This window comes from Ambystoma mexicanum, chromosome 2p (assembly GCF_040938575.1).
Source record: "Ambystoma mexicanum isolate Mex_15411 chromosome 2p, UKY_AmexF1_1, whole genome shotgun sequence".
NCBI classification, from domain to species: Eukaryota; Metazoa; Chordata; class Amphibia; order Caudata; family Ambystomatidae; genus Ambystoma; species Ambystoma mexicanum.
Genome location: NC_090923.1, coordinates 122,574,470 through 122,600,967, shown reverse-complemented (window position 1 = coordinate 122,600,967; position 26,498 = coordinate 122,574,470). Strand labels below are relative to the sequence as shown.

At 49.0% G+C, this 26,498-nt stretch overlaps 1 protein-coding gene across 5 annotated transcripts in view; it reads right to left on the bottom strand.

Annotated features, from left to right (window-relative positions):
* TPRA1 (transmembrane protein adipocyte associated 1) overlaps positions 1–26,498 on the bottom strand; it is a 510,038-nt gene that overhangs the window by 228,630 nt on the left and 254,910 nt on the right. For all 5 annotated transcript variants that reach the window (XR_011301886.1, XR_011301887.1, XM_069643376.1 and 2 more), the window contains exon 3: positions 24,684–24,868. Coding sequence is in view for 3 of the 5 variants with exons in the window: in XM_069643376.1 (XP_069499477.1) it covers positions 24,684–24,856 (173 nt within the window). In the remaining 2 variants the exon portion in view is untranslated. The remainder of the gene's footprint in view (positions 1–24,683; positions 24,869–26,498) is intronic.

Sequence of the window (26,498 nt, the reverse complement as noted above, 5' to 3'; positions counted from 1 at the left end):
GAATGGGAGAGACCTGTATAAAAGGCGAGTCTTTTGGCTTGGAAGGCAGAGTCGACCACTGGACGAAGGAACCGAAGAAGAACTCATGCTTGTATGTAAATATGTGTAACTGTACCCTGTTTTCCTTATGTAACTGTAACTGAAGATATGTGCCCAGATGCCCTTGGGCCAGGTACAAATAAAACAAATACAAACTTGGAAGAGACGCCCGCTGCAACTCCGGGACCTTTGGTTTGCCCGGTGAAGCCCTGCTGCTCTGCTGAAACTCTGAATTCGATTAGAATAGAGAAGCTCTGCAAGGAAGACTTCTCCCCTTGAGTTGGCACGACCAATCAACTCCAAAGTGAACTTGTTTGAACATCCTCTCGGAGCTGGTTGTACTTCCACTGCTGCTTCTGCTGGAACCGAAGTGCCAGGGAGAGGAACACCAATCGAGTGGATCGCTTTTAAGTCGGACCAAAGCGCGAGGAAGATCCTCCTGACTTCCCTGAAGCAGGAATGACCATGCCCGAACCACCTCAGAGTGCTGGACCCCAGATGCGAGGAATGTCTGAAGTGGTATCTGAGAACAGCAGTGTCGTAATTTGCTGTCAGACGCAAGGAGCTGAAACACTGAAGAAACGCTGAATTGAAGTTTGCCCATTGCTCCTGCTGACCTTCCCATTGCAGAACAGGAGTCCCCAGATGCCCTCCCTCTTGTCCCCACGACTGAGGCCCAGGAACAACAGGATCTGCAGAGCTGTACAGGAACAGAAGCCAGCTGGAACTATTTCTTCTAACCAGAGGTACTGAAAAGTCAAAGAGAACTTACCTCTTATTGTGTAGCCTTACTTGCTCTCAGTTGAGACCTGGCTTGGTTGCCCTTGTAGAGTTGCTTACAGCTCTGCCCCTCACAAGCCTTACAGCTTGTGGCCCTTCAAGTGAATCTTCTTTCTACAAAATCTTTTAAAAAAATATTGTGCAAGACTTTTACTTGCCTGCAAAGAAGATCTTCAGCTCCCCTAGACTTTGTCCAAGTTAACATTGGCTGTCCTGGCTACCTGAGAGACTCTTCTTACCTTTGACTCTGTGCATTTACCTTTCCCACAGGAAAGGGTTACATTTACTTGACATTGGAAGGTATTAAAAAGTATTTACCCGTTTATGAATTATTTGTTAACCTTTATATTCCCATATCTAACCTTTGCACCAAACTCAGTATTGCTCTTAATGTACCCGTGTGTGAATGGGGAGAAATGGGGAAAAAGGAAGGGAGAATGAATGCCGTGGGAGCACCACAGTAATGAAGGGAGACAGCCTGGGAGCCAGCGAGAGGGGGAAAAAACAACACCGCCTTCCCGGGCTGAACACAGCGTCAAATGGAGCCGAGTCGCGTGGAGCCGAATTGTTGGAAGAGACAAACAGTAATGACCTGGCAGTTCCCGCTCCCCTGGTTCACAATTGTTCCTTTCCCGACCCACAAACAAAAACGAGTGACAGGGAACTGTCGCGTGAAACCGCGAGTCCTTTTTTCAACCAGCATGAATACACGGCAAAGCGTTACCATTCCCTACACGCTCCCGTGTCCCGTTCGGCTGTGAACCACGCGGCTTCCCTCGCAAACAAACATAATAGCACAACAGACGCTGCCAGGGTAATGAACATTTTACAGCCCCAATTTCACACATGTTACTTACCTTCCTTGTTGGAAGACAACACTCCGGAAGGATTAGTTGTATCAGCTTGCATGGAGGCAGAGGTATCCTGCGAGTTACCGGCTTTGACGGGAGAGGCTGGATGGCGAACTTCGTGCAAAGAGAAAGGGGGCGGGGCTTGGGGGTGTATTTATAGAAAAACAGCACAAAGCAGCCCTGATTGGTCCAACCAACCCCAACCCCTACATAAGGGTGAAACTAATGACGGACTGTGTGTGTCTTCCTGAATCTCTTGCAGATCACCGGAGGAGAGAGAGAGAGAGAACTGCACCCGAGATGCTCTGGGCATACGAGGACTAGGCGTAATTTTTTCACTGTTCATCCGTATCACAGAAGAAGGAAGAAGGCTATTTGAGAACTTTGAGCCATAATATTTTTTTATTTTGTTGAACCTGAATAAAGGCTGTTTTGCGTTCCTTTTAGTCATCGGCTGTCTGCCTCATCCTTTTTAGTGATAAATAAATGTCCACAGTGTACTAGCTATTTAAGTCACCCAAGGGTGTAGGAAGTGTCTGTGTGCCATCCCCAATGGGTATCATCTGATTCAGAGAATTCCATCATTCAGGCATGGATGGCCACACACGGCCTCTGCCTGAATGATGACAAGACTGAGATGCTCCTAGTCGGCTCACCCAATAACCTACTGAAACTCAGTCCCAACTACACCAGTATCCTCATAGATGGGAACAATAAACCTATTGCTAAAGATGTCACAGTATTAGCCATGTCACAGTATTAGTTGCTTACAACAGCCCTCTGAGTACACACCGCGACCACAAACGTAGTTTTGCATTCCCTGTGCCTGTACAGTCCCATTTCCATAGCCGCCATCCGTAAAAGTCACCAGATGTGCCTTTACAGCTGCGTAACGACACCATTGCCAACTTGACCAGGCGACCACACCGATGGAGTGCGCGCGCCCTAAGTTTGGGTACAAGAGCCGGACTCTCCAATAGCAGCAAAGAATAGGATTGAGCAATGTACGCAGTATTTTTTGGAATGGGCAGGCTTACAAACACATCTCTATGTTCCATTGCACATGCATGCATGTTTCCGAATATACGGCTGCTTTTCACGTGAAAAATCTCCATAGCAATCCGCCCAAAAGGCACACCGTAGAAGTGCTGTGTAATGTGTTTGCGCCTTTTCTGAGCAGCGGAGTACAGCTCATAGGTTTTCGCTGCAAAGTGATGGGGCACCACATCTGCTCACCTACAGTGCATCTGCAACTAGTACCAGCCATCTGACTGTGCCTAGGTACGCACAGTAGTTGCGACAATTATGCTCGGGACTTGGTGGCACCCATACCCGCAGCAGCGATAGTCCCCAATGGCGCAATGTCATTGGTAAGTTCCAGAAAAAGGGAGTATACGCATGTGCATGTACCCAAGTCCGGCGACGGCCTTGCCCAAATGAAGCACAAACATTTCTTGTAGTATTTCTAGTTTCTTCTTTGCAGCATGCCGTCATTACTGTTATTAAGTTCAACACGCTTCCGCCAATGACAATGAAGAGGTCTGCATGTAACAGTATCAGTTCTGAACAATTGTCCTCTGCGTACACAGGCTGCCTAGATATATTATTTCGCAATCCCTATGGCTCCATAGTCCCATTTCCATTGCGCCAGCTTGAACATTTCCGTTTGTGGCTTTCGTGCAAGCGTGGGGGCATAATGTGCAACCAGGGTAGGGGAAGTTTGTTATAAGGGGTGGCTCTTAAAAGAGCTTTCTTAGTTTTTGTATTGTAAAGGCTTCTAGAGGAAGACCACCTTTTCCTTTTTTTTAAATTAATTTCCTGTTTTCTTGTGCAGACATTGTTGAAGCAAACTCTTCACTGCATCTTGTTGACGGGCAAACAAAACAGCATTACTAATGGGCGACAAAGAAATGCCATATGGTTGGTAAACATCTGCATTTCCACCACTAATGAGGTCATTTTTGCAGAAGAACATCCCAGCAGCAGACAAAAAAGTATTCATGCTTCTGTTGATGAGGCACCTTCCTGCGTCTGGCTCGGAACAACATCCATGATCAGTGGCCCACACTCTTCGTGGTATTAGCGATGAAAACATTACCTTGGCAGTGGGGAAAAGTCTCGTCACTAGCTTTAGCAACCTCTTTAGTCGATGGAACAAGCCTAAACAAGTCATGGAACCCATGTGCATGCCGCCGTAGTGGATGACGATCATGTCGCCTCAACCTAAACTTGCCAGGTGTTTGCAAAGTGCATCCATGTCGGCAAAACTGCGCTCGTACACACACCATTCCACAATGCGACCACTGCTTCCAATCCGAAATTCCCATCAAAGTTTAATTCCAGGGCATACTCATGCAGATGTAATAGAAGAACAAGTTACTTACCAACTGGTAACGTTCTTTCGACTGGATGTTCCTCCAACGTATTCCACATCTTTGACATGTAATGTCCTCAGCTGTGTATTTCGGAATCTTTTTCGGCACAGGGCATCCTGCGTCGATGGGGTTGGGTCGATGTCCCTCGGAGGCCTCCATCGAGGGCGGCGTCATCGGATGTTATAAATAGGACGTACGGCGCCCGTAGCCTCAGTTTATGTTTTATCCTCCATAACGTGTGACCTGCACATAGCCTGGAGGGAACGTAAACTGCAATAGCATAGGAAATTCTCCAGAGGAACAGGCTGCGAGGGTAATGTGGATGATGTTGGAGGAACATCCAGTCAAAAGAACGTTACCAGTTGGTAAGTAACTTGTTCTTCGAATGGATCGTTTCCTCCAACGTATTCCACATCTTTGACAGACTCCCAAAGCAGTACCAGAAAATAGAGGAGGGAAAAGAATTTAGAATACCCCATCAGAAGGCAGAATAAAGAACCGCCTTACCAAAGGCCATATCATGTTTGACAAAGGTGTGGATGGAAGCCCATGTGGCTGTGTCACAAATATTCCTAATAGGAACTCCCCGCTGCAGGGCTGTGGAAGTAGCCACGCCCCCAGCGGAATGAGCTTACATCCTTTCAGGAGGGTCCCTGTCCGCCAATCGTTAAGATTCAGTAATGGTGAGGATAATCCACTGGGACAAGGTCTGTTTAGTAACAGCCTGACCCAATCGGTGTCCAGCATAACCCACAAAGAGTTGATCGTCCACTCTGACCCTGGACATCCTAGAAATATAAAAGCTCAGAGCTCTCCTATGGTCCAACATATGGAGTCGCTCCTCTTCCTTACCAGTATGAGGAGGAGGATAGAAAGCAGGAAGAACCGCCATCTGGCTTAAATTAAATTCAGATACTACCTTAGGTAGAAAGGAAGAACGTACCCCCAGTACAACCCTATCCTTGTGGAACACAGTAAAGGGCGGCTTAGATTGAAGTGCCTGCAATTCACTCACTCTGCGAGCGGACGTAACCGCAACCAAGAACACCGTCTTGAAAGACAACAGTCGCAAAGGACATGAGTGCAAAGGTTCAAATAGAGCAACCATCAGGAATTTCAAGACCTAATTCCGATCCCAAACCGGCACCTGGAACGGGGACGACGGGAACACATTAGTGAGCCCTTTAAGAAATTGGGAAATCAAAGGAATTTTAAAATATGAACATTCTTCAGACGAGCGCTTGAAGATAGATAGCGCTGCCAGTTAACCTTTAATGGTACCCACTTGAAGGCCCCTGTGGGCCAAGGAAAGCAAGAAAGATCGAACCATGGGAATGGAACACTGAAAAGGATCAACATTTAGTCCTCTGCACCAGTCACAAAACTTACGCCAACGGCAACGGCACAGGCATTTTGTTGCTGGCTGCCTGGCTGAAAGCAACACCTCCATCACCTCATCCGGAAGGTCCCAATCCTTATACCTCAACCTTTCAGATACCAAGCGTGAAGAGTCTTGACCTTTGGATGGAGAACCTTGCACAAGAGCAGATCCTATCGGTAGGGAAGACGGCGTGGAGGGCAGATGGGCATGTCTAGAAGGTCCGGTACCATGCTCTCCTGGCCCAATCCGGAGCAATGAGGATCATGTGGGACCCGAACCTCCGCAACCTCCTTCACACTTGAGCAATGACGGTGACCGGGGGAAACGCATACAGAAGTGGGAATGACCAATCCATTACTAAGGCGTCTCCTAAGGCTCCTCTCGGAGGAAATTCCTTTGAGAAGAATCTCTTGCACTTCCGGTTGACACTGGTCGCGAAGAGATCCACTTGGGGGTTCCCCAAAGGGTGAAGATCTCCAGAAGGACTTCCTGAGCCAACCCCCATTCGTGAAAGACCGTGTGCTGCCTGCTCAGAGCGTCCGTCGCCACATTCTCCTCTCTGGCCAGATGAACTGCCGAGAGTGATATTCCTTGCTGGATTGCCCAGAACCAGAGCTGCATCGCCTCTCTGCACAACGGGAGTGACCCTATACTACCCACCCTTTTTTGTTGAGGTAATGCATGGCCACTGTATTGTCCGTCATGATCAGGACATACTTCCCCCGCACAGACAGCAGAAAAGCCTTCAGGCCGTCCCCTTTATTTATTTTTTATTTTTATTTTTTATTTCTTTTTAAATTTGCTTTTATTGGTTTTATCATATACAGCAAAGAAAAGAAACAAGAAGGAACAATGAAGAAACATCAAGATACATACAAAATAATGCACCGGTTGACACAATTAGGTACGAAAAACCCCCCAAAAAAATACCTTTGTGTCAGCTCACAGTGTCATACAGTTATCTCAGTTCTCAATGAAGGTGCATTTCCTAATACTCAAAAAGAGAAAGAAAAAACAACTCCGTCTCCCGCTGCTATTCGTTCCTGGTACATTATTGATATGAGACCTTTCCTCCCCACTCTAGAGTCCAATATTTTCTTGAATGGGGTCAATTCTCTGCTCAGTTTGTCCTTCCATTCAGCCTTCGTCAGGACCCCTTTCAGTTGGATGTATTGGAATGTGGATAGTGTGCCTATGCCCAATGCTTCCATCAGTTCCGGAAGAGGAGTCCTTCCTCTGGAGCTAGCCCACTCTCTCTAAGCCAGCCTCGTACCAGGATTGGTATCTGCCAACATCTGGTATGCGATCGTTCATGCCAGGAGACCATAGATGGCTGAGCGGGGATGGCCAGGTGGTGATCCCGCGCATCTCCCGATTCGCACGCCATACACTCCATATCGTGCTCAGTATAGGGTGGCCCTTGATTTTCCATAGTATCCTTTTGTGCGGGGTCCAAACCCATTCTGATACTGTGGCCAGTGCAAAGTAATGATTGTCCATTTGGACCAATTGAAGGTCATTGTGTTCTCTGAGGTGGGGAATCATGACTCGTAATTGGGAGGCAATGTAATATGATCTCAAGTCCGGGAGCCCAACCCCTCCTCTGTCCTTGGGGAGTATCAACGTGGCGTATGCAATTCTAGGTTTCTTACCCTGCCATATAAATCTCATCAAGATCTTCTTAGCTTCCCTGAAGAACGATTTGGGTATTTCGATTGGTAGCATTTGGAATGGGTACAGGAAGCGTGGGAGGCATGTCATCTTAGCCGTGTTGATGCGGCCAAGCCAAGAGATCGTAAGTTTTCCCCATTTCGTAAGGTCCGCAGTAAACCGCTGGAGAAGTGGAGGGAAGTTAGCTTCAAATAAGTCATTCAGGTTCCTAGTGATCTGTATGCCCAGGTATTGTAGTGTGAGGTGTTCTAGCTTAAGGCCTAGCGGACGGAGCTTAGGGTCATTTTCTGTCCTAGTTCCCTGAAGGGGGAAATAGAATGGACTTTGCCTTGTTTACTCTAAAGCCAGAGAATTGGCCATACTCGTCCATTAGTCTAAGGACTTGGGGAATTGACTCTGTGGGATTGGTCATGTGTAAGAGAATGTCATCCGCATATAGCGCTATTTTATATTCCACCGGGCCTAGTCGGATCCCTTCCATCGCAGGGTCGGATCTTATCCTTTGTGCTAGGGGTTCTAATGAAAGGGTGAAGAGGATCGTGGAGAGGGGACATCCCTGTCTAGTCCCTCGTTGTAATTCAAACCAACGGGAATATTTACCATTTACGGATATCGATGCTATAGGAGATGTATATATTGCCTGTATGCCCCTCCTAGTTTTGGGGCCTATTCCAACCTTCTGCAGAACGGCTCCCAGGAAATCCCACTCGACTTTGTTAAAGACCTTTTCGGCATCAATTGATAGCAGGACGGGGTCCCCAGGGAGGTTGCGGGCCACATGAATGAGGTGCAATGTTTTGCGCATGGAGTCAGCTCCCTGTCTCCCGAGTATGAACCCAACTTGATCTGAATGGACCAGGCGGGGTACTAGCATTTCTAATCCAGCCGCCAATACCCTGGAGTAAATTTTGGCGTCAAGGTTGAGAAGGGAGATAGGGCGATAAGATCTGCAGCATTTGGGGTCCCTACCCTCTTTGGGAATCACCGTTATCAGGGCCTTTTTAAAAGGAGTCCGGGGCCTGCCCTGTCTCTAATATTACATTAAATAAAACCGAGAGGAAGGCGGCTAGTTGTTCGGCAAACGTCTTATAGAAACCGGCGGCATAGCCATCCTCACCCGGGGATTTACCTAGCGTTAGCCTTTTGATCGCTTCGTGCACTTCCTGTTCATTAATCAGGGAATCCACAAACTCAGTTTCTGCGTTCGTTATCGTGGGCATAGGGATTGAAGATAGGTAGGCTGATGGGTCAGGTTGGCCGGGAATTATCTCAGAGGTATAGAGTTTCTTATAAAATTTGGCAAAGGATTCTGGGATATTGAGGGGGGTATGGGGAGAGGGGACAGGGTCCTCGATGATTTTGTTCACTCTACGATCAGCTCTCTGCTCCCCAAGTCTGGCAGCCAATAAGGCGCCGGCCTTATCGCCTTTCTCATAAAATTTCTGTTTTAAAAATTGCAATTTACGCACCACTTGATCGTGTTCCAAGAGCCGCAATTCTTCCCTTTTCAGCTGCGCAGTTTTCACTTTGTTCGGGTCAACTCCATTTTCTTTTTTCATCTCCGCTTCTAATAGACCTAGATCGGCCCTCAACTTTTGCTCTATAATTTTCCGTTCTCTTTTCTTTGCGGCCCCCTCCCGTATTAGAGTCCCTCGCCATGTGGCCTTCCCTGCCTCCCAGATCACTTGTTTGGAAACCTCCCCATCGTCATTAATTTTAAAGTACTCTTCGATTTCGGTCTCCATAGTCGTTTTGAAAACCGGGTCCTTCCAGAGGGTTTCATTGCACCGCCATTACCCTCCCATGGTGGGTAGGTCCGCCCAAGAAATGTCAGCCTGAACCATGTCGTGGTCCGACCAGGTTATTGGAATAATATCCGAGTGCTGTGTGGTTGGTATGAGGTCGTTCGACATGTATATATAGTCAATGTGCGTAAAAGTGTGGTGGGGATTTGAATAGAAGGTGTATCCAGCTACCCCGGGATGCATTATTCTCCATATGTCACCCATGTTGTACAGGTCCGTTATCTCGACAAGGTCGCTACGTCCCTCTTTAATCTGATTCCTTGTGTCTGGATTCCCCGGTTTCCAGTCAATACCTGGGTCTGCCCATTGGTTGAAGTCACCCCCCAGAATTACGTGCCCCGTTGCCTCCATCATTATTTTTGGGATTACTCTCTGGAGGAATGCAGTCTGACCAATGTTTGGAGCATATACAGTGGCAATAGTCACTTTTACTCTGGCTATTTTCCCCGTGATCAGGAGGTCCCGACCTGCCACATCAGACCATGTCTTTTCTACCACAAATTGGATGCCCCTCTTGAGCAGGATGCCAACCCCACCTTTTCTCAGCGGGCCTGAGCCCCAGAATTCCAGACCCCGCCGCTTCCCAATGATACTTCTTTCTTCCCCCTTGGCAAACTTGGTCTCTTGCATGAGCATTATGTCAATGTTGGATCTGCGGAATTCCCTTGCTACTAATGACCTCTTAGTTGGAGAGTTCAGCCCTTTTACATTGATGGACGCCACTCTGAGTGAGTCCTTTTTTGGGTTACCAAAAGACGCCATCTTCGAATGTCTCTGAGGTGTCTTTCAAGACTGTCGGCCAGACAATTGCTCGCTTCTCAAGGCCCATATCAATGTTGGTGTTGCAAACAAATCCAAATGGTGCTTTCATTATTCCCACATCCCTTTCCCTCAGAAGTAGCTGAGGCTCGAGGAAGCCCAGGAACTGAGGGTGCTGCATCAGCAGCTTTTGGCGGCGTTCGAAACAAACTTGGTGACAGTGTTCCGTCCATTGTCGGACCATCAATGGGGACCGTTACCTCACGGTCCCATTCAAATTTTCCATCGCAACATAAGGGTGAGCCCACTTCCCACTCCCCCCCCCCCTCGCTTCATGTAATACAACAATGGTAACATTAATAATCATACAAACGATCGAGCTGACGAGATCCCGTCCCCACTGGCCCTCCTAGCGGTGGACTTTGAGAAGGCTTTCGATACAGTGGGATGGGACGCCCTGTGGGCCATAATGGAACGCATGGGCTTTGGACAATACTTCATGTCATGGGTTAAACTCCTTTACTCCCTCCCCGAGGCCTCTGTAAGAGTCAATGGGAAATCATCCGCCACATTCCAGCTGAGTAGGGGGACCAGGCAGGGATGCCCCTTCTCTCCCCTGATGTTTATCCTCGCCATTGAGCCTTTGGCAATCCGGTTGAGAACCGATAAACGATGGACAGGATTCGCCTGGCCACGGGGCGGGGAGGAACGGGCCTCGCTGTACGCGGATGACCTTTTGATATATTTGAGCAACCCAATAATCTCCTGCCCGATTGTGACCAGAACCCTGGAGGAATACCAACACTTCATGGGACTCCGGGTCAACACACAGAAAACAATCTACTTCCCGGTACAGGGAGGGGAGGAAGCAATCCCAGATCCCTGTCCATACTCCGTTTCAATTCTGGGCGTCACCTATCTAGGCATACGAATTAACAAGACACAGGAGGACTTCCCCAAACTGAACCTGCACCCGATAATGGAAAAACTGGAGAACGATGTCGCCCACTGGCACTCCCTCCCACTTTCATTACTCGGGATGGCGGCACTTTTTAAGATGCTGGCACTCCCAAGATTTCTGTATGTCCTCCAAAATGCACCGCTCCCCATCCCGGCCACAATATTCGCAGATATCAACCGGACCCTCCGCACACTTCTCTGGGGAGGAAAACAGCCGCGCATTGCCCTAAAAACGCTCTACCGCTCTGTGTGGGATAGGGGTATGGGACTGCCCAACATTCGCACATACTATTGGACGGCACAAGCGGGAGTGGCAAATGAATGGCTACACGGAGACCCGCTGCTACCACATATCCGTGTGGAGACAGGGGACACTGGCCCGCCATCCCCCTTGCACATACTATACGATAGCCCAAGGAACCTAACAGCAGCGCCGACCGGGTCCCGTCACATACATCAAGTTTGGAGGGAGATGACAATGCATTACTTACCGTAAAAGCATTTCTGATGGTTGTATCTGCTTGGATTCACATGCTGTGCATAGGTCCGACATCCAGTGGTCACTGCGGAGTATTGCATTTTGTTTTTCATAGTCGAAAAGGGGACGTCGACAAGGCGTGTCTGTAACACTATCCCTATAGTGACGTGCGTTGTACCCATAATCCCTCACGCGTTGAGGTCCCTCTGTTTGTATTTTTCTGCCCTGAGGGAGCCTTCTAGACGTGAGTGAGTACAGAAAAGAGAGAGATATAGAAAAGGATGTCTATGTTCCTTCCATCCGAGCGGGAAGGAAGGGTGGGCGCATGTGAATCTAAGCAGATACAACCATCAGAAATGCTTTTACGGTAAGTAATGCATTGTCTTCTGATGTTTGTTAATCTGCTTAGAATCACATGCTGTGCATAGACTAGCGAGCAGTACCCGGAGTTGGAGGTGGGTTGTGAGAAGGAACAGTAGAGAAAAGATGTCTTAATACTGCTTGTCCCACCTGGGAATCAGATCTAGAGTGGGCATCTAGACAGTAGTGTTTTGTAAAGGTGTGTACAGAACTCCAGGTTGCCGCTTTGCAGATGGACTCAAGGGGAACATTTGAAATGAATGCTATGGATGCCCCAGTGCCTCGAGTAGAGTGTGCTCTTGGCTTGAAGGGTAGTTCTCTCTTAGCAAGAGTGTAACAGAGAGTGATGCATTGTACAATCCATCTAGATATAGTGGATTTTGAAACTGCATCTCCTTCTCTTCCTGCTGCCACCGAGACAAAGAACTGATTAGTCTTTCTCAGTTGACTAGTTCTTTCCATGTAAAACATGACAGCTCTGCGCACATCAAGTGTTTGCAGGCTTTTTTCTCCTAGATTTGAAGGATTTTGAAAGAACGTTGGTAGTTCTATAGACTGGTTGACATGGAATTTGGAGATGAATTTCGGTGCGAACCTTGGGTGTGTGCGTAGAACCACTTTATCCTTGTGAACTGTTACAAAGGGGTCTAAAACCGAAAGGGCCTATAGTTCGCTTACTCTCCTAATGGAGGTAATAGCTATTAGGAAAGCAGTCTTAAGAGTGAGAGATTTAAGAGTTGCCTTGTGCATGGGTTCAAAGGGTGACCCCATGAGCCTAGTGAGTACCACATTTAGATCCCAGCCGGGAGCTGGGTTTGCTATTGGAGGGTGTATTCTCTTTACCCCTTCCATGAAGGCTTTGATTACTGGGATCTTCCACCACGATACTTTGAGTTGTGAAGTGGTGTAAGCAGAAAGCGCTGCCAGGTGTACTTTAATAGAATTGAATACTAGACCCGAGTCCAGTAAATGGGTCAGGTACAGAATAATTTGTGTGGGAGAGCAGTCAACGGGGTTGATACTCTTCCCTCTACACCAGATGACAAATCTTTTCCATTTGCAAGAATAGCAGTGACAAGTGTTAGGCTTTCTGGCCTCTCTGAGGATGTCCATGCACCTCTGTGGAAGTTGTAAATGTCCAAATTCTATGACCTCAGGAGCCAGGCTGCTAAATTCATGGTCTGAGGGCATGGGTGCAGTGTCCTGCCCCTGTCTTGTGACAGCATGTTGTACGGGCAGGGCAGTTTGACTGGAGGAGATAGAGACATCTCCAACAAGTGAGCGAACCATGGCTGTCGGTCCCACATAGGGGCCACCAGTATCATGGTAACTTGTTCCTGGTGCATCTTGTTGAGAAGGGGTGTCGGGGGAAAAGCGTAAACAAATTTCCCTGACCATGGAATCGATGGACCGTTCCCCTTGGACTGGTTCTGGGGGTACCTGGAGGCGTAATCTTGGCATTGAGAGTTTTCCAGAGTTGCGAACAGGTCTATTTCTGGGAAACCCCACTGTGTGAAGACGATGTCTTCTTGTAACCGCCATTCGTACTCTACGGGCAGGGGGAAGTCTCTGCTGAGTTCGTCTGCTAGCAGATTGAGTTCCCCTGGTACATGTTGTGATAGTAGGAACATGTTGTGTTTGAGAGCCCACTTCCAGATGTTCTGGGACAGCTTGGACAGTCCTGGAGAGTGAGTGCCCCCTTGCTTGTTGAGGTAGTACATGGCTGTGGTGCTGTCTGTGAGGACCATCACTGTCTTTCCTTGTAGGTGTTCCTGAAAGGCTGTCAGTGCTTTGAACACCGCTAGTAGTTCCAGCAGGTTTATATGCTTGGATGCTAAGCTCGGAGTCCACGCTCCGTGAGCAGTCTGATGGGATAGGTGAGCCCCCCATCCTGTAAGGGATGCGTCTGTGGTTAGAGTGGCTTCCGCTGCGGGTGTGGCAAAAGTTTTCCCTAATAACAGGTTTTCTTTTGTCCACCACCGTAGCGAGAGAACCAAGGCCTGCGAGACCACCACTAGATCGTCCCATTGTCCGCTGGCCTGACACCACTGGCTGTTGACCCACTCTTGCATTGGGCGCATGCGCAGGCGCGCGTGAGGTACTAAATAAATACATGTCGCCATCATTCCTAGCAAGCGCATTGCTTTGCGTACCGTCACCTCTCGACCTGCCACATAATGGGGGATCTGAAACAGCATGTTTTGGACCCTCTCGTTGGAGGGGAAGACGAGGCAGTCCTTTGTTCGAATTAGAGCCCCTAGGAATTGTTTGATTTGGCTGGGGTCTAAGCTGGACTTCTTTTCGTTAATGGAGAAGCCCAGTTGGAACAAAAGGTCTACAGTCTTTTGGGTATTGGAGAAGCATGTTTCGTAAGAATCCCCTGTTATGAGCCAGTCGTCGAGGTAAGGGTATACCGGGATGGATAACCTGCGCAGGTGGGCCGCTGCCACTGCCAGTACTTTCGTGAATACCCTTGGTGCAGATGCTATCCCGAAGGGTAGTACCCTGAACTGGTAGTGTTTGTTCTCCATCTTGAACCTGAGGTATTTTCTGTGCGCTGGCAACATTAAAATATGAAAGTATGCATCTTTCATGTCCAGTGTTGTCATGTAATCCCCCTGTGATAACAGTGGGATTACTTCCTGCAAGGTCACCATATGAAACTTTTGGGGTTTGACAAACTTGTTTGCTGGGCGCAGATCTAATACAGGGCGCATGGTTAAGTCCTTTTTGGGTACAAGGAAGTACACTGAATAAATACCTTCGGTTACCTGAGATAGGGGGGACAGCCTCTATAGCTTCTTTTTTCAGTAGCTCTTCTACTTCTTGTAGAAGAATGGTGAGGTGTTCCGGTGTCATGCGTCGGTTCCGTGGGGGTCTGTACTTCGGGGAACCGTTGAATTCGATGCAGTATCTGTGGGCTATGGTGGATAATACCCAGCGGTCGGACGATATTCCCTCCAATGCTGAAAGGAACGATGTTAGCCGGCCCCCGACCAGTGATGCATGGGAGGGGACCCGAATCTTCGGGTCATTTGTTGGTATTGGGCGTGGAACCTTTGGGGCTGGAGCCGCGACCTCTTCCCCTGCCACGGCGTTGGCCTCTTTGACTGAACTGGGTGTTGTTACCCTGGTTAGAGGGCCATTTGGTAGCAGAGTAAAATTGCTGTTGGTTTTGCTGCTGGCGTTGGCCACGAAAGGAGCGTCTATTGCCATAGCCGCGTCTGTTAGGGGGCCTAGAAATTTGGTCAAGAGTTTTGATGGTATCAAACTCTTTCTTCGCATGTTCTAGGGCCTCATCAACTGCTTTCCCAAACAGATGTGTTTCTTCTATGGGCTTATTTATCAGGGAAGCCTGGGTTTCCGGCTTAAATCCAGAATTGCGCAGCCAGACATGGCGTTTGAGAAGTGTTCCCTGAACCAGGGAACGGCCAGCCGTCTCTGCGGCATCTAAGGAGTTCTTTACGATGCCCTGGTTTACAAGAGTTCCCTCTGAGATTGTAGCTAACAGGCGTGAACGCAGGGGTTCTGGAGCGTCCTCTGCTTCGCTGCGCAGCTTGCTCCACTGTGCATCTGCGTAGCTAGCTAGTAGGGAATTGTTATTTGCAATCCTAGTTGAAAAGGCTGCAGACGTTGTGATTCTCTTCCCAAGTGCGTAGAGCTTTTTGCCCTCTTTGTCAGGTGGTGCCTCACTAGTGGATAGTGGTACCCCTGCTCTTTTCCTTGTATTAGTAACTACGAGGGAGTCCGGAATAGAATGGCCTCTGATGTACAACGGGTCAGAGGGCGAAGGGCTGAAGAGCTTTTCTATCCGAAGGTTGACCCCTCTGACTAAGGCAGGATTGGAAAGGGAAGGAGTTATTCTTCTCTTTATAGAAGCCAGGAGCGGAATAGACTGACTAACAGGGGCTTTTTCTTTAATAACTTTCTCTACAAAGTCTATGTCAGGAAGAGTCTCCCCTGTGTCTATTTCAAAATGCGCTGCTGCCTTGCGCAATAGTGCATTAAGTGAAGGTTGGTCATCTATGGGAGAGGTGTTTCCAATTGGTGAATCCTTGGGAGGAGAAGGGTGAAAGACATCAGGGTCTGAGTGCACTGATGGGGATTGCCAAGGCTGCACTGATGGGGACTGCCAGGGCTGCGAGGTAGCTGTATCTTCTTCGAAAGCTCCTGCACTTGTGTAAGGATCTTCTTCAAACCCCTCTTCCTCATGTTCTTCCTCTCCACCCAAACACTCATCATCTTCCTGGAGGTATTGCTCCTCTTCAGTGAGGTCATATACGTCTGTAGAATGGGGAAACAGCCTAGGAATTTTGACCCTAGGGTCATCCTGGGGCCCTTCTCTTAGTCTTTTGGGTGTGGGTGGGTTTTGGTTTCCCAAAAACCTTTCCATTTTCTCCATACAAGAATGGAGTCTTTCAAGGGTCTCATGGGGGACCCCTGAATAGTCTAGAGGGGGGAAATCGGTGTTTTCACCTTCAAAACGCTTAGAACGCTCCCACAACGTCGAAGAAAGGTTTCCGTCGCCATCTGAAAAGCCCTCCGGTAGTTCCGAAGTGCCCTTAGATGAAAGGGGCAGTTCCTGGCTACTCTTATGCTTTTTCGGTGTTTCCATAGCTTTTAGTGCAGTATTCGACGTTTGTTTCGTCGTCCGCTTACGTGTGTCTTCGGAAACAATTCTCGCCAGGCTCTCGACAACGAGGTTATCAGTAGAGGACTCTGGTGTCGACGTTGCCTGCGTTACGCGTTGTTCCTCGACGGCCGCTCTATGGAGCATTACGTCGGATGAATTTGGGGTAGCGCCCGTGTTTGATGAAAGCCCAATCGCTGGTCGCGACTGCGTTTGCGGGTGGGGCTTGAGACCCTTACGGTCTGAGGTAGACGCCGGAGTGCCCTGCGTCCCCTTCAGCGCTGATGGATCCTTCGTCTTCGACGAAGAAGAGCCGTGGGTTGTGTGCTTAGGCCTATGGGGTCTGTGTGCGTCCCTGTCGCCGGGGTGTTCATCCCCATGAGCAGGGCGTGAGCCGAGCCCGTCGGGGCCGGGGACGGACGTCGAGGAGCGCGAGTGCTCCTTCTGGGGGTTAATGACTTCCGGTACGGACGCCGAGTTATCACCCTCCTCGTCACTTTCTGTAACAGCGGCGGCGGGTGAGGAAACTGACTTCGACATAGCGTAGTCCGCCCACCTCTTAACTTTGCGTTCTTTAAGAGTTCTTGGTTTCAAGAGCTTACAGGCCGCGCAGCTGTCCTCCTTATGATCGAGGGGCAAGCAACGATTACAGAGCTTGTGTTTATCCTCCAAGTGTATTTGCCCCTACAGCGTGGGCAAAACTTAAAAGGTGTCCTCTCCATAGCTGAGGCAATAATAACTGGTGATAACAACCCCAAGGGAAAGATGGGGGAGAAAGAAAGAAATTCTCAAAGAGAAGATAAAAGTTTGAACCCCCACTCTCCCTACTGTATGTTGGCCGGCGAGGCCAGGCCACGTGTTCGGCAGCGCCGAAGGATCTCCTCCGTCGAAAACTTGCTCGGCGGAGAAACAGCTTCACAGCTAACGTCGAGGGGAGGGATCTTTAACAATATAATAAGTATAATTAAGGACCGAGGTCCGATAGTAAGTATTTGCAATGTCTCTCTAGGAGCTCCGCGTAAGTCGACCAGAAGCTGGGCGGAAAAAAACAATCTGAGGGACCTCGACGCGTGAGAGATTATGGGTACAACGCACGTCACTATAGGGATAGTGTTACAGACACGCCTTGTCGACGTCCCCTTTTCGACTACGAAAAACAAAATGCAATACTCCGCAGTGACCACTGGATGTCGGACCTATGCACAGCATGTGATTCTAAGCAGATTAACAAACATCAGAAACATAGATACTTAGGCTGGGAAGACAGACCAACCCTGATCCAACCCCTCTGGCGTAATGCACACCTTCCCGAAATACAAAAAATGGGCCACTTTGAAATCTGGGAGAGGAAGGGGATATCCACACTGGCGGACATTGTCCAGGAGGGGCGAATGATAGACTTTGAAACCCTGCGGACGAGACACGGGCTGTCACCCATGGACCGCTTCAGATACCTCCAGCTCACACACGCCATTAATACCCAATTCCCGAACCTGGCAGATATACCCGCCTGCTCTCCCTTGGAAACAAACATACTCCCACATCCTATCCCCTACAAGGTAACCTCCACCCTCTATCAGGTAATTAACTCCTTTGGATCCAGGGAACTTGACAACCTCAGGGCTAAATGGGAACAGGACCTAGGGCCCCTAGAAGTGGAGGAGTGGGTGGAAGCCCTGATGTCCTCGAGGGAAATAGGGATTGATGCCAAACTCCAGCTGATTCAGCTCCGAATCCTACACAGATCCTACTACTCCAGAACGCAAATGGCCAGTTGGTATGGGGACGGCAACGCAGAATGCAGTCGATGCAAAAGGGCGGAGGGCACCTTCTACCACATGTTGTGGGAATGTGGGGTGCTGCAGGAGTTTTGGACTGCATGTTTACTCCGCCTCTCCAGAATACTTGGCACCACAATCCCGAGAGACCCTTAACGTATCCTGCTGGGTATAGGAGGCGAAACTGAATTTAACAAGCCTGAAAGAATGTTTCTAGGAGTAGCACTTGGTGCAGGAAAGAGACTCACGGCAGCCACATGGGGCTCGGGGGACAGGATAACCATTGACAGATGGTCCAATGAAATGGACAGATGCGCCTCCCTGGAGAGGCGAATTTATAATCCCCCCGTAAATTTCAGAAAATATGGGGAAAATGGGAACTATAAACTGCTAAGGCCAAAACAAGGGACAGCGGCGACGCCCTGCGCAGCTGCCGGGTGGGTGGTGCGGGTTCTCGACCCCCAATCCCCTCCGCCGTACTACACAACTGTCAGGAGCTATGTTATGCAATGCTATCTATTGTGACCTCGATGATAGGTCTCCTAATGTCTTTTGTGTACTCATGCTAAATGTGCTACCTTTCTTTTTCTTCTTTTGTTCTCTGTTTAACAAACCAATAAAAAAAGGTTTATAAAAAAAAAAATAATCATACAAAGATATAACAACATAATGTTTCGTGTATTTCCAGGGTACTTCAGAGGGGTGTTCTACTTCCATCGTCCGCCGAGCACTTGACGTCCCAGCTCTCGGTCTCCATACGACCAGCATCCCGTGCTTCAACCATGGGTACTAGTGCTTCTGGTCACGGCATTCAGGAGGAACATCCTCACTTTTCGTTATCTGGTGTGTTATTGGGGCGTCGGTATTTTCTGGATCCTTTTACTCTTTTGCACCTAGGTCCCTGTTGTTCCCATTGCATTCCGTCTTGTCTTTCGGGCCTGTAATCAGAAGGTCGGCGATGCATTCTTTTATGTCATCCTCTGATCTAAGGACGATTTTCCTACTTCCAAGTTCAAAGGTTAGTGAGAACGGGTAGCCCCATCTGTATCGTGTGCCCTGTTCCTTGAGCCATTTTGTCAGGGGGCTGCAAAGGCGTCTAAGCGCTAACGTAAGCGCAGATAGGTCCTGAAAGATCGTAATTTGAGCCCCTCCCATCGTTAGTGGGCCTCTGGATCTGGCCTTCTCAAGAATCCTAGTCCTGTCCTGGTATCTATGGAATTTGGCCAGGACCGAGCGGGGTCCACCGGGGGGTCCACCAGCTCGGTGTATTCTTTCAGTTTTGGGCTCATCGATTTCTTCATTGGCCGTTAGAATTTTTATAATAATATCGTGGATCGTGTCCTTGAGGTCCTTTTCGGTTTCCCCTTCACGTTCCGGGATTCCAAAAAAGCGAAGGTTGTTCCTGCTTTCCCTATTTTCTAAATCGTCCATTTTAAGGCGCATCTCCTCTTCCTTTTTCTCAATGTTCCGTATCCTCATGTCCATTTGTATCTCAAGTGTATCGATCGACGTCTGATTGTTTTCGACACCCTCCAATCTTTCTTCGAAGCGGTCCATTCTCTGGGTGATCTTATCGATTTTGCCACCAAGGTTGGAGCCCATGCTTTTGATCTCACTTAGTAGTGCCGCAATGTCCCCCCTAGTGGCCGCGGCTCCCGCCTCCGAGGCCTCCAGCGACATGGTGGAGATGTGTCGAGCAGTCGGAGAGGATGGGGTGTATGCGAATCTGGAGAGTCTATGTCGCACATTCATAAGATGGACCCACAGTCAGAGGAGGCACACGCCCCTGGATCGGGGGCCTTACCCTCTGCGGGGTCGCGTGGGGTCCTAAGAACAGGACAAACTCGAGTGCTTTGCTTGTGATGTCGGGATGGTCTTCAGTGCGGTTTGGGTTCTGCGTATCACAAGGCCGCGGTTCCTCTCCCACCGGTTTAAGGCCGTTTACTTAGGCGTAAGGGCGCTCCGAGCGCGTATTCAATGTGGGGCCTATTAGTGTCTGGGTGTCTTAGGCACAATGGTAGTGTAGTGCCGTAGATCTTCGTGCTCCCCGATTGGGTCTTGGGTCCGGGGTGAGAGGAGGCACACGCCCCTGAGTCGGGGGCCTTACCCTCTCCAGTGTGGCACAGGCGATTAAGTCCCGGGGGCGTTCGTACACTGATACAAGGCTGTCATTCTAGGCGGCAAGGCAGGGTGCCAACTACTAACTCGGATCCTCACTCTGTAGCCTGATGTTAGGGTTGAGCCACAGTCTATGACCGGCAAGAACGAGGGTTTCCGCTCGGGATTCTGACGGCACGGTGTTCCTGAGGAACGAGTGCGCAAAAGTGGCTGGGCTCTCCTTAATTACTACGTTCCGTACTCGAGGGGCACATCCATCCACATTCAGCGGGGCTGGGCTGGGAGATTCACCTTCCAAGCGCCGCCCACACGACTAGCGGGTGCAGGATGTCTTCCGCCGAATTGCCCTAACGCGAGGGCGCGGTTTCACTGTCGCTGCTGACCCGCCTTCGGGCTTAGATGTTCACACGGTGATATCTCCACTTCTACCGGTCCGATTTTGATCGCGTTTGCTCCCAGGTGAGGGGGGGGGGCCCTCATACAGCTCCTCAGCACTTCTCAACTGGTGGGGGGGTCGTGAGACGGGGGCGCAGGTCGCCTCAGAGACCATGAGTGCCGGAGCTCACGCAGAGGTGGTGTTCATCCGCGTGCCCCCTGGTGGCCAAACAGGCCGTCCCCTTTAACATCGCTGTGGGGTCCCCCCTTTGACCTAGACACCAGGGGCTTTAGAGACATACAGGCATGGTCGGACTTGGGCCTGGTGAGAGTTGCTCAACTCTCCCGGGAGGAGGGTTTCATAGAATATGATCAGCTGACTGAGGCCTTGGGCGACACCCCGCCCTCAGTCTTTGAATATTTGCGCCTGAAAGGGATACTGAGCCACCCTTGGTGGGCCGATAACCTCAAGCGCCCCCTCACTCCTTTCGAAACTGTCCTAGCTAAGAGCGCCTCCCGGAAAGGCTCCCTGTCTAAGTTTTATGGCACATTGATAACGGCTAATCTGGAGGGTAGGCAGCCCTTCAAACGAATATGGGAAGAAAGACTGGGCATGACGCTGGACGACCACACATGGAAGGCAATCTTTAGATCTATATTAACGGGTTCACTGTACACAGCTGCCGTGGAACATAGCTTCAAGATACTCCATTCATGGCATCGCCCTCCAGTCACCCTGTCCAAAATGTTTAAAGAGGTGTCCCCTTTCTGCCCCAGGACATGCCAACAACGGGGCACTTGGTTTCACATGTGGTGGGGATGCCCGGTCATTCAGGTGTACTGGTCAGAACTGCTCAGCTGGATCAAGGATATAGAAGGGTATTCCCCCACCTTACATCCACTGGAAATCCTCCTGGGTACTCCTATGCCGGAGACTGAACAGCCTGCATTCCCGAAGGTCATTGGGGCCATGTTGAGGGCAGGGAGGCTAGCGCTAGCTCAAAAATGGAAAAATGTCCTAGCTCTATCCATGGAGGAATGGCTTTGTAAACTTAGGTCGATCTTCACCTATGAAAAACTCACTGCGATAACAAATGACACTATGTCGGATTTTGTACAGGAATGGACCGCTGTCCTAAATGACGATTGCATCTTTATGCGCCTTTAAAGTACTTCCCTCAATGCCCCCATCTCACACACCTCTCCACTAACCCCAGGGACCTAGCTTGGGCCCCTAACTCACTGAACTGATCTGACCCCATTATGTCAAAATGTATGTCTAATAACCTATTGATATCCGAATGTTCTCTCTGCAGCTTCTATAACCCGCAAAACCTCCTGACCTGGTATGTGCAAAAGGGGGGGTGGGGAGTTTTTGTGGGTAAGGGGAAAAAAAAAAAATGTAAACTGCCATTTATGTTTGCTTAATGTATTGCGGGCAGGGACTGCTTCGGCACCCTACCTTGTATGTATGATGTCAATAAAAACAAAGTTAAAAAAAAAAAAGAAAAGCCTTCAGGGCCAGCCTGATGGCCCTCAGCTCCAACAGGTTGATGTGGAGTTTGGACTCCGAAAGAGACCAACGACCGCTGGCGGTCAAACCTGAGGAAGCGTCCGTCACTATTGTCACCTCCGGCCACGGTTGCCAAAACAACTCCCCCTTTCATCAGGTTCCCCTCGTTGGCCCACCACAGCAGATCCTGTGAGGCCGAGAGTGGATCTGAACGGGATCCGACATCTTGCCTGAGAATTGTGACCACTGCATCTTGAGGACCCATTGCAGGGATCTCATCCTCAGTCTGGCCTCTGGCACCAGAAAAGTGCAGGATGCCATGAGGCCGAGCAACCTTAAGAATTCGAAAGCTGAGAGACTCTAGGCATGTTCAAACTTGTCCACCATCTGCACAATGTGATGAGCCTTCCACTTGGGAGGCGAGCACTTCCCCAAGGACGTGTCCAACAGAGCCCCGATATACTGGAGCTGGTGGGAAGGTGCCAGATGTTACTTCTTGAAATTGGAGGGAGAAGCCCAGCTTGTGGAGGGAGCGGCAGGTAAGACCGAGATGATCCATTGCTTGCTCGGGAGAACGCGCACGATCAGCCAGTCCAGGTAGGGGTAGACGTGAATCCCCCCTCGTCTGAGATACGCTGCCACCACCACCACCATTAGCTTGGTGAAGACCCTTGGGCGGAGGACAATCCGAAAGGCAGGACCCGAAACTGAAAGTGCGAGTCGCCAGCTGCAAACCTCAGGTACTTTCTGTGCTTTGGATAAATCGGCACATGAAAGTAAGCATCCTGTAGGTCCAGAGACACCAACCAATCCTGAAGTCGAAGGGCCTGGAGGACCTGAGAAAGAGTGACCATCTTGAACTTGTCCTTCCTGAGAAGTTTGTTCAACCAACGCAATTCCAAGATGGGTCTCAATCCCCTATCTTTCTTTGGAATCAAAAAGAAAAAAAAAAAAAGGGGGAATACCATCCCTTGTTCCTCTCTGCTACAGGCACCAGTTCTATAGCACCTTTCTCCAGCAGGGTCAAGATTTCCTGCACAATGAGCGGGTCTGGAAGCTTCAAAGAGGGATTTCCTGGTGGATTGTCTTGAGGCCGCTTTAGGAAGGGAAGGCAGTAGCTGTGGGCGATTGTATCTAGAACCCACGCATCCGAAGTAATAGCGCGCCATTCTTCGAGATGATGAGACAGTCTGCCCCAACCGGCAAAGAATGGAACATGGCCTCATGCTTGTTTTAGAGCGGTTGCGGCAGTGCCTGAAGGCAAAGCGGTAATCTGCCTGAGCGGCTTTGGCACCCCCTATTTCCCCGACCACCATGGGTACTTTACGCTGACCCCTTTGACTAGCAGCTCCTCTCGTTCTACCAAAGGAGGAGTAGCAACGAAAAGAACCTCACCATCAAAGGACATGTTCAAAAAATGGGCTTGCACATCCGGAGCATAACCCGACTTCCGCAACCACGCAAATCTGCGTATAAAGGTGCTCGCAACCATGAACTGGCTAACACTGTTGGTCGTGTCCAAACCCAACTGAAGGGATTCACACATGGCATCCTTGCCATCCTGCACGAGAGCAAGGATCCCATCCCTTTCTGCCCCTTTGGGAATATGCTCAGACGCTAGAGAAACATTTCCACAGAGTGGGTGAAAATCTTGCTAAGGCACAAGTGGAGTTGGCTGATTTCAGCGCCATACTCCCCGTAGAAAACACCTTGCGTGCCCAACCGTCGAAGCGTTCATCGTCTCCATCAGGAGGGATGGTAGGGTATGCCGCCTGCCTCGAGGTGGCCATAGCCGCCTGAACCACCAAACTCTCCGGAGTGGGGTGAGATGAAAGGTAGTTGGGATCGCTACCGGAAAGGCGGTATTTCTTAGTTAACGATTTGTTAACTGCCCGCAGAGATTCCGGTGTCTGCCAAGCAGCTGCCACCCTTTTCTGCAAGGTCAAATGAAAAGGTAATACCAGGTCAGAGGACGGCCCTTGATCCAAAATATCCATTAAGACATCCTGAACAAAAGCATCTGGAGGACTAGACCAACCAAGATACTGAGTGACCCTGGCCATCAGTATCATGTAGGACGACTCAGCATGAGCAAGGCTGGTTGCAGCGATGAACACTGTTTGAAGTGGCAGGGGATGTACAATCATGGACAGCTTCCGGCCACCATATCTGCCCAGCAACAGAAACACTCCAACCAGGATGTAGACTGGGACCAGATAATCTCAGCTCGCACATACAGCCGCAAACCCATACCTCGCTTAGCATGGGAAAGCCAAGGCTTTACCCGAGACAACGCTATGGCAGATACGTGCCTGGGAGGGCAGAAGAAAGAAGCCAAAAGGACAAGATGGCTAAAGGACAAGGCAGGATCTTGTGGCATGGCCATTTTAGAGTATATCGTACTCTAAATGGCATTAGGACGTAACTGGCAAAAGAGCACACAAGAAAATAAAGCATGCTACAAAAATGTTGCCTGCCACCAGCCCATCCTTGACACATCATGCAAGTAACCAGCGAGTTACTAAAACAAAAGAGAAAGTGATACAAAGTACCCCTACTGCACCTCAATGTAAGGTGGTGTGTGCAGTGTAAAACAAACAAGAAATTTGGTAATGGGGACAGGGTCCCTCAGCACTGATGGGCATAGGGACGGATCAATGCCCCCAAAATATGTGAGCAAAGCAAGGCAAGTAAAGTCAGGAGAGGTTCAAAACAAAATCAAAACAGGAGCTCGCTAAATCACTCCCAACAATTTCGATACCTGCATGGAGATATAGAGCAATCACAGCAAAATAGAAACTGTATCTCACCTTGATTTTCCAATGTCTTCAAATAATATAACCAGGCACATATGCGGGACTGTAATGTTGGTGGTGTTAGGTTTCGCTGTCTGCATCGGTGTGACCTCCAACTCAGTAACCAAAGGGCTTGAGTAATTGTTCACTAATGTAAAGATTATTGAAGATTCTGTCGACACAAGCATCCTGCCTCGAATCTGAGAAAAAACACAAAAGCAAAAATGTTACAAAGTTCATGTTTGGAAACATGATGATTTTTGGCTGGATGAACTAGGTGCCTGCCAGCAATATTCAGGTAGCATCGATAGACCTATTTAATGCAGTCACGTTGCACTGAACTTTTGTGTGTTCAAAGGCTTAAATAATTGGGTTCAATTACCATTTTAGAATGGTGAACAAGAAGAAGAAAATGGTACACGTTTAGGTTCTTAAAAAGGTCTTGCACCAAACCAAGTTGATATGGGCCATGATATCTAAAATCCAACAACTACATTTCCACCTGTAGATCACAATAACAGCAAATGCCTGGCTAACGATTCAAGACAAGCATTAACAAAGACGATATACTTGACTTTTGTACAGTGAAATGTCTCCATATATAGGAGGAGGAGGGGTAAGCTGTTCAGATGTAAGACACATAGGGAAAACTAGCACAGGTAAGGAGCACATGTGGGAGTGTTAGGCACTACAACAACCTTGACTACAGGTAATATGAAACCCAACCTTTGGTATAAGCTTGTACTACACAGTTTTGGTAGCGGGTTGTGCAGCCAGGCTGATCTCAAGAGGGGTCAATGTGAGCTGTAGGGGAGTTACAGAGAGATTCACAGTGACAAGTATTCAAATAAACACTTGCACACAAGGTTTCTCGAATAAACAATCGATAATTTATTGATCAGTCAGTTAGAATAAGTCTTCTTCTGAAGGGAGAAATATAATAGTAACACACAAATACACTCCAATACAGTACACAATACGTTTCTAAATCAGTAAAGACCCTTTTGGGATGGCCCACAGACACAACCTACACCCTCAGGTGACTTCAATAGCTAGGGTGCTCGGGACATGAATATCTTACTGTTGGCATTTAGAACACTCTTAGAAGTTAGTAAAAGGAAAAGGTGATTAGAACAAACAAGAGACCACAAATATTCTTAAGCAGGCAAATACTTTTGGATCCCCTAAGCAGAATCATTCAGTATAATAGGCTAAGCCAAAGTCATTGGGCAAAAGTCTTATATAGGATGAAGCACCTCTGGTAGGTGAGTAGAAAAAGTATTTGCACAATGTTTTAGAAGTCTTTGAAGAAAGAAGAATCCAATGTAGGGCCACAAGCCGTTGTGCTTGTGAGTAGTAGAAGATGCAAGCAACTCTACAGCAAGAGGTAAGTTCTCTCAGACTGGTCAGTACTGCTTCCTGGGAGTCCGGAGGATCTTCCTGGAGCTCTAGGGCAGCTTAAAACCAATGCACACAATCTGGTGCTCCTCTCCCTGGCTATACGGTTTCCAGCAGCAACTCTGTGGAAATTCAACCAGCTCCGAGAAGGATGTCCAGGTGGCTTACTTTGGAGTTAATTGGTGCCACCAACTCAAGGGGAGAAGTCATCTTTGCAGGGGCTTCTCTGTCGATAAGAATTTGAAGTTTCAGCACAGCAGCAGGGCTTCACCAGGCAAACCAACGGTCCAGGAGTCGCAGCAGGCGTCCTCTTCAAGGTCTTAAGTTCCTTCGTCCAGTGGTCGACTGCCTTCCAAGCCAAAAGCCTTGCCTTTTATTCAGTTCTCTCCCATTCATTCCAGCCAAGCAGTCAGTCACCCAGCAGGGTGGCTG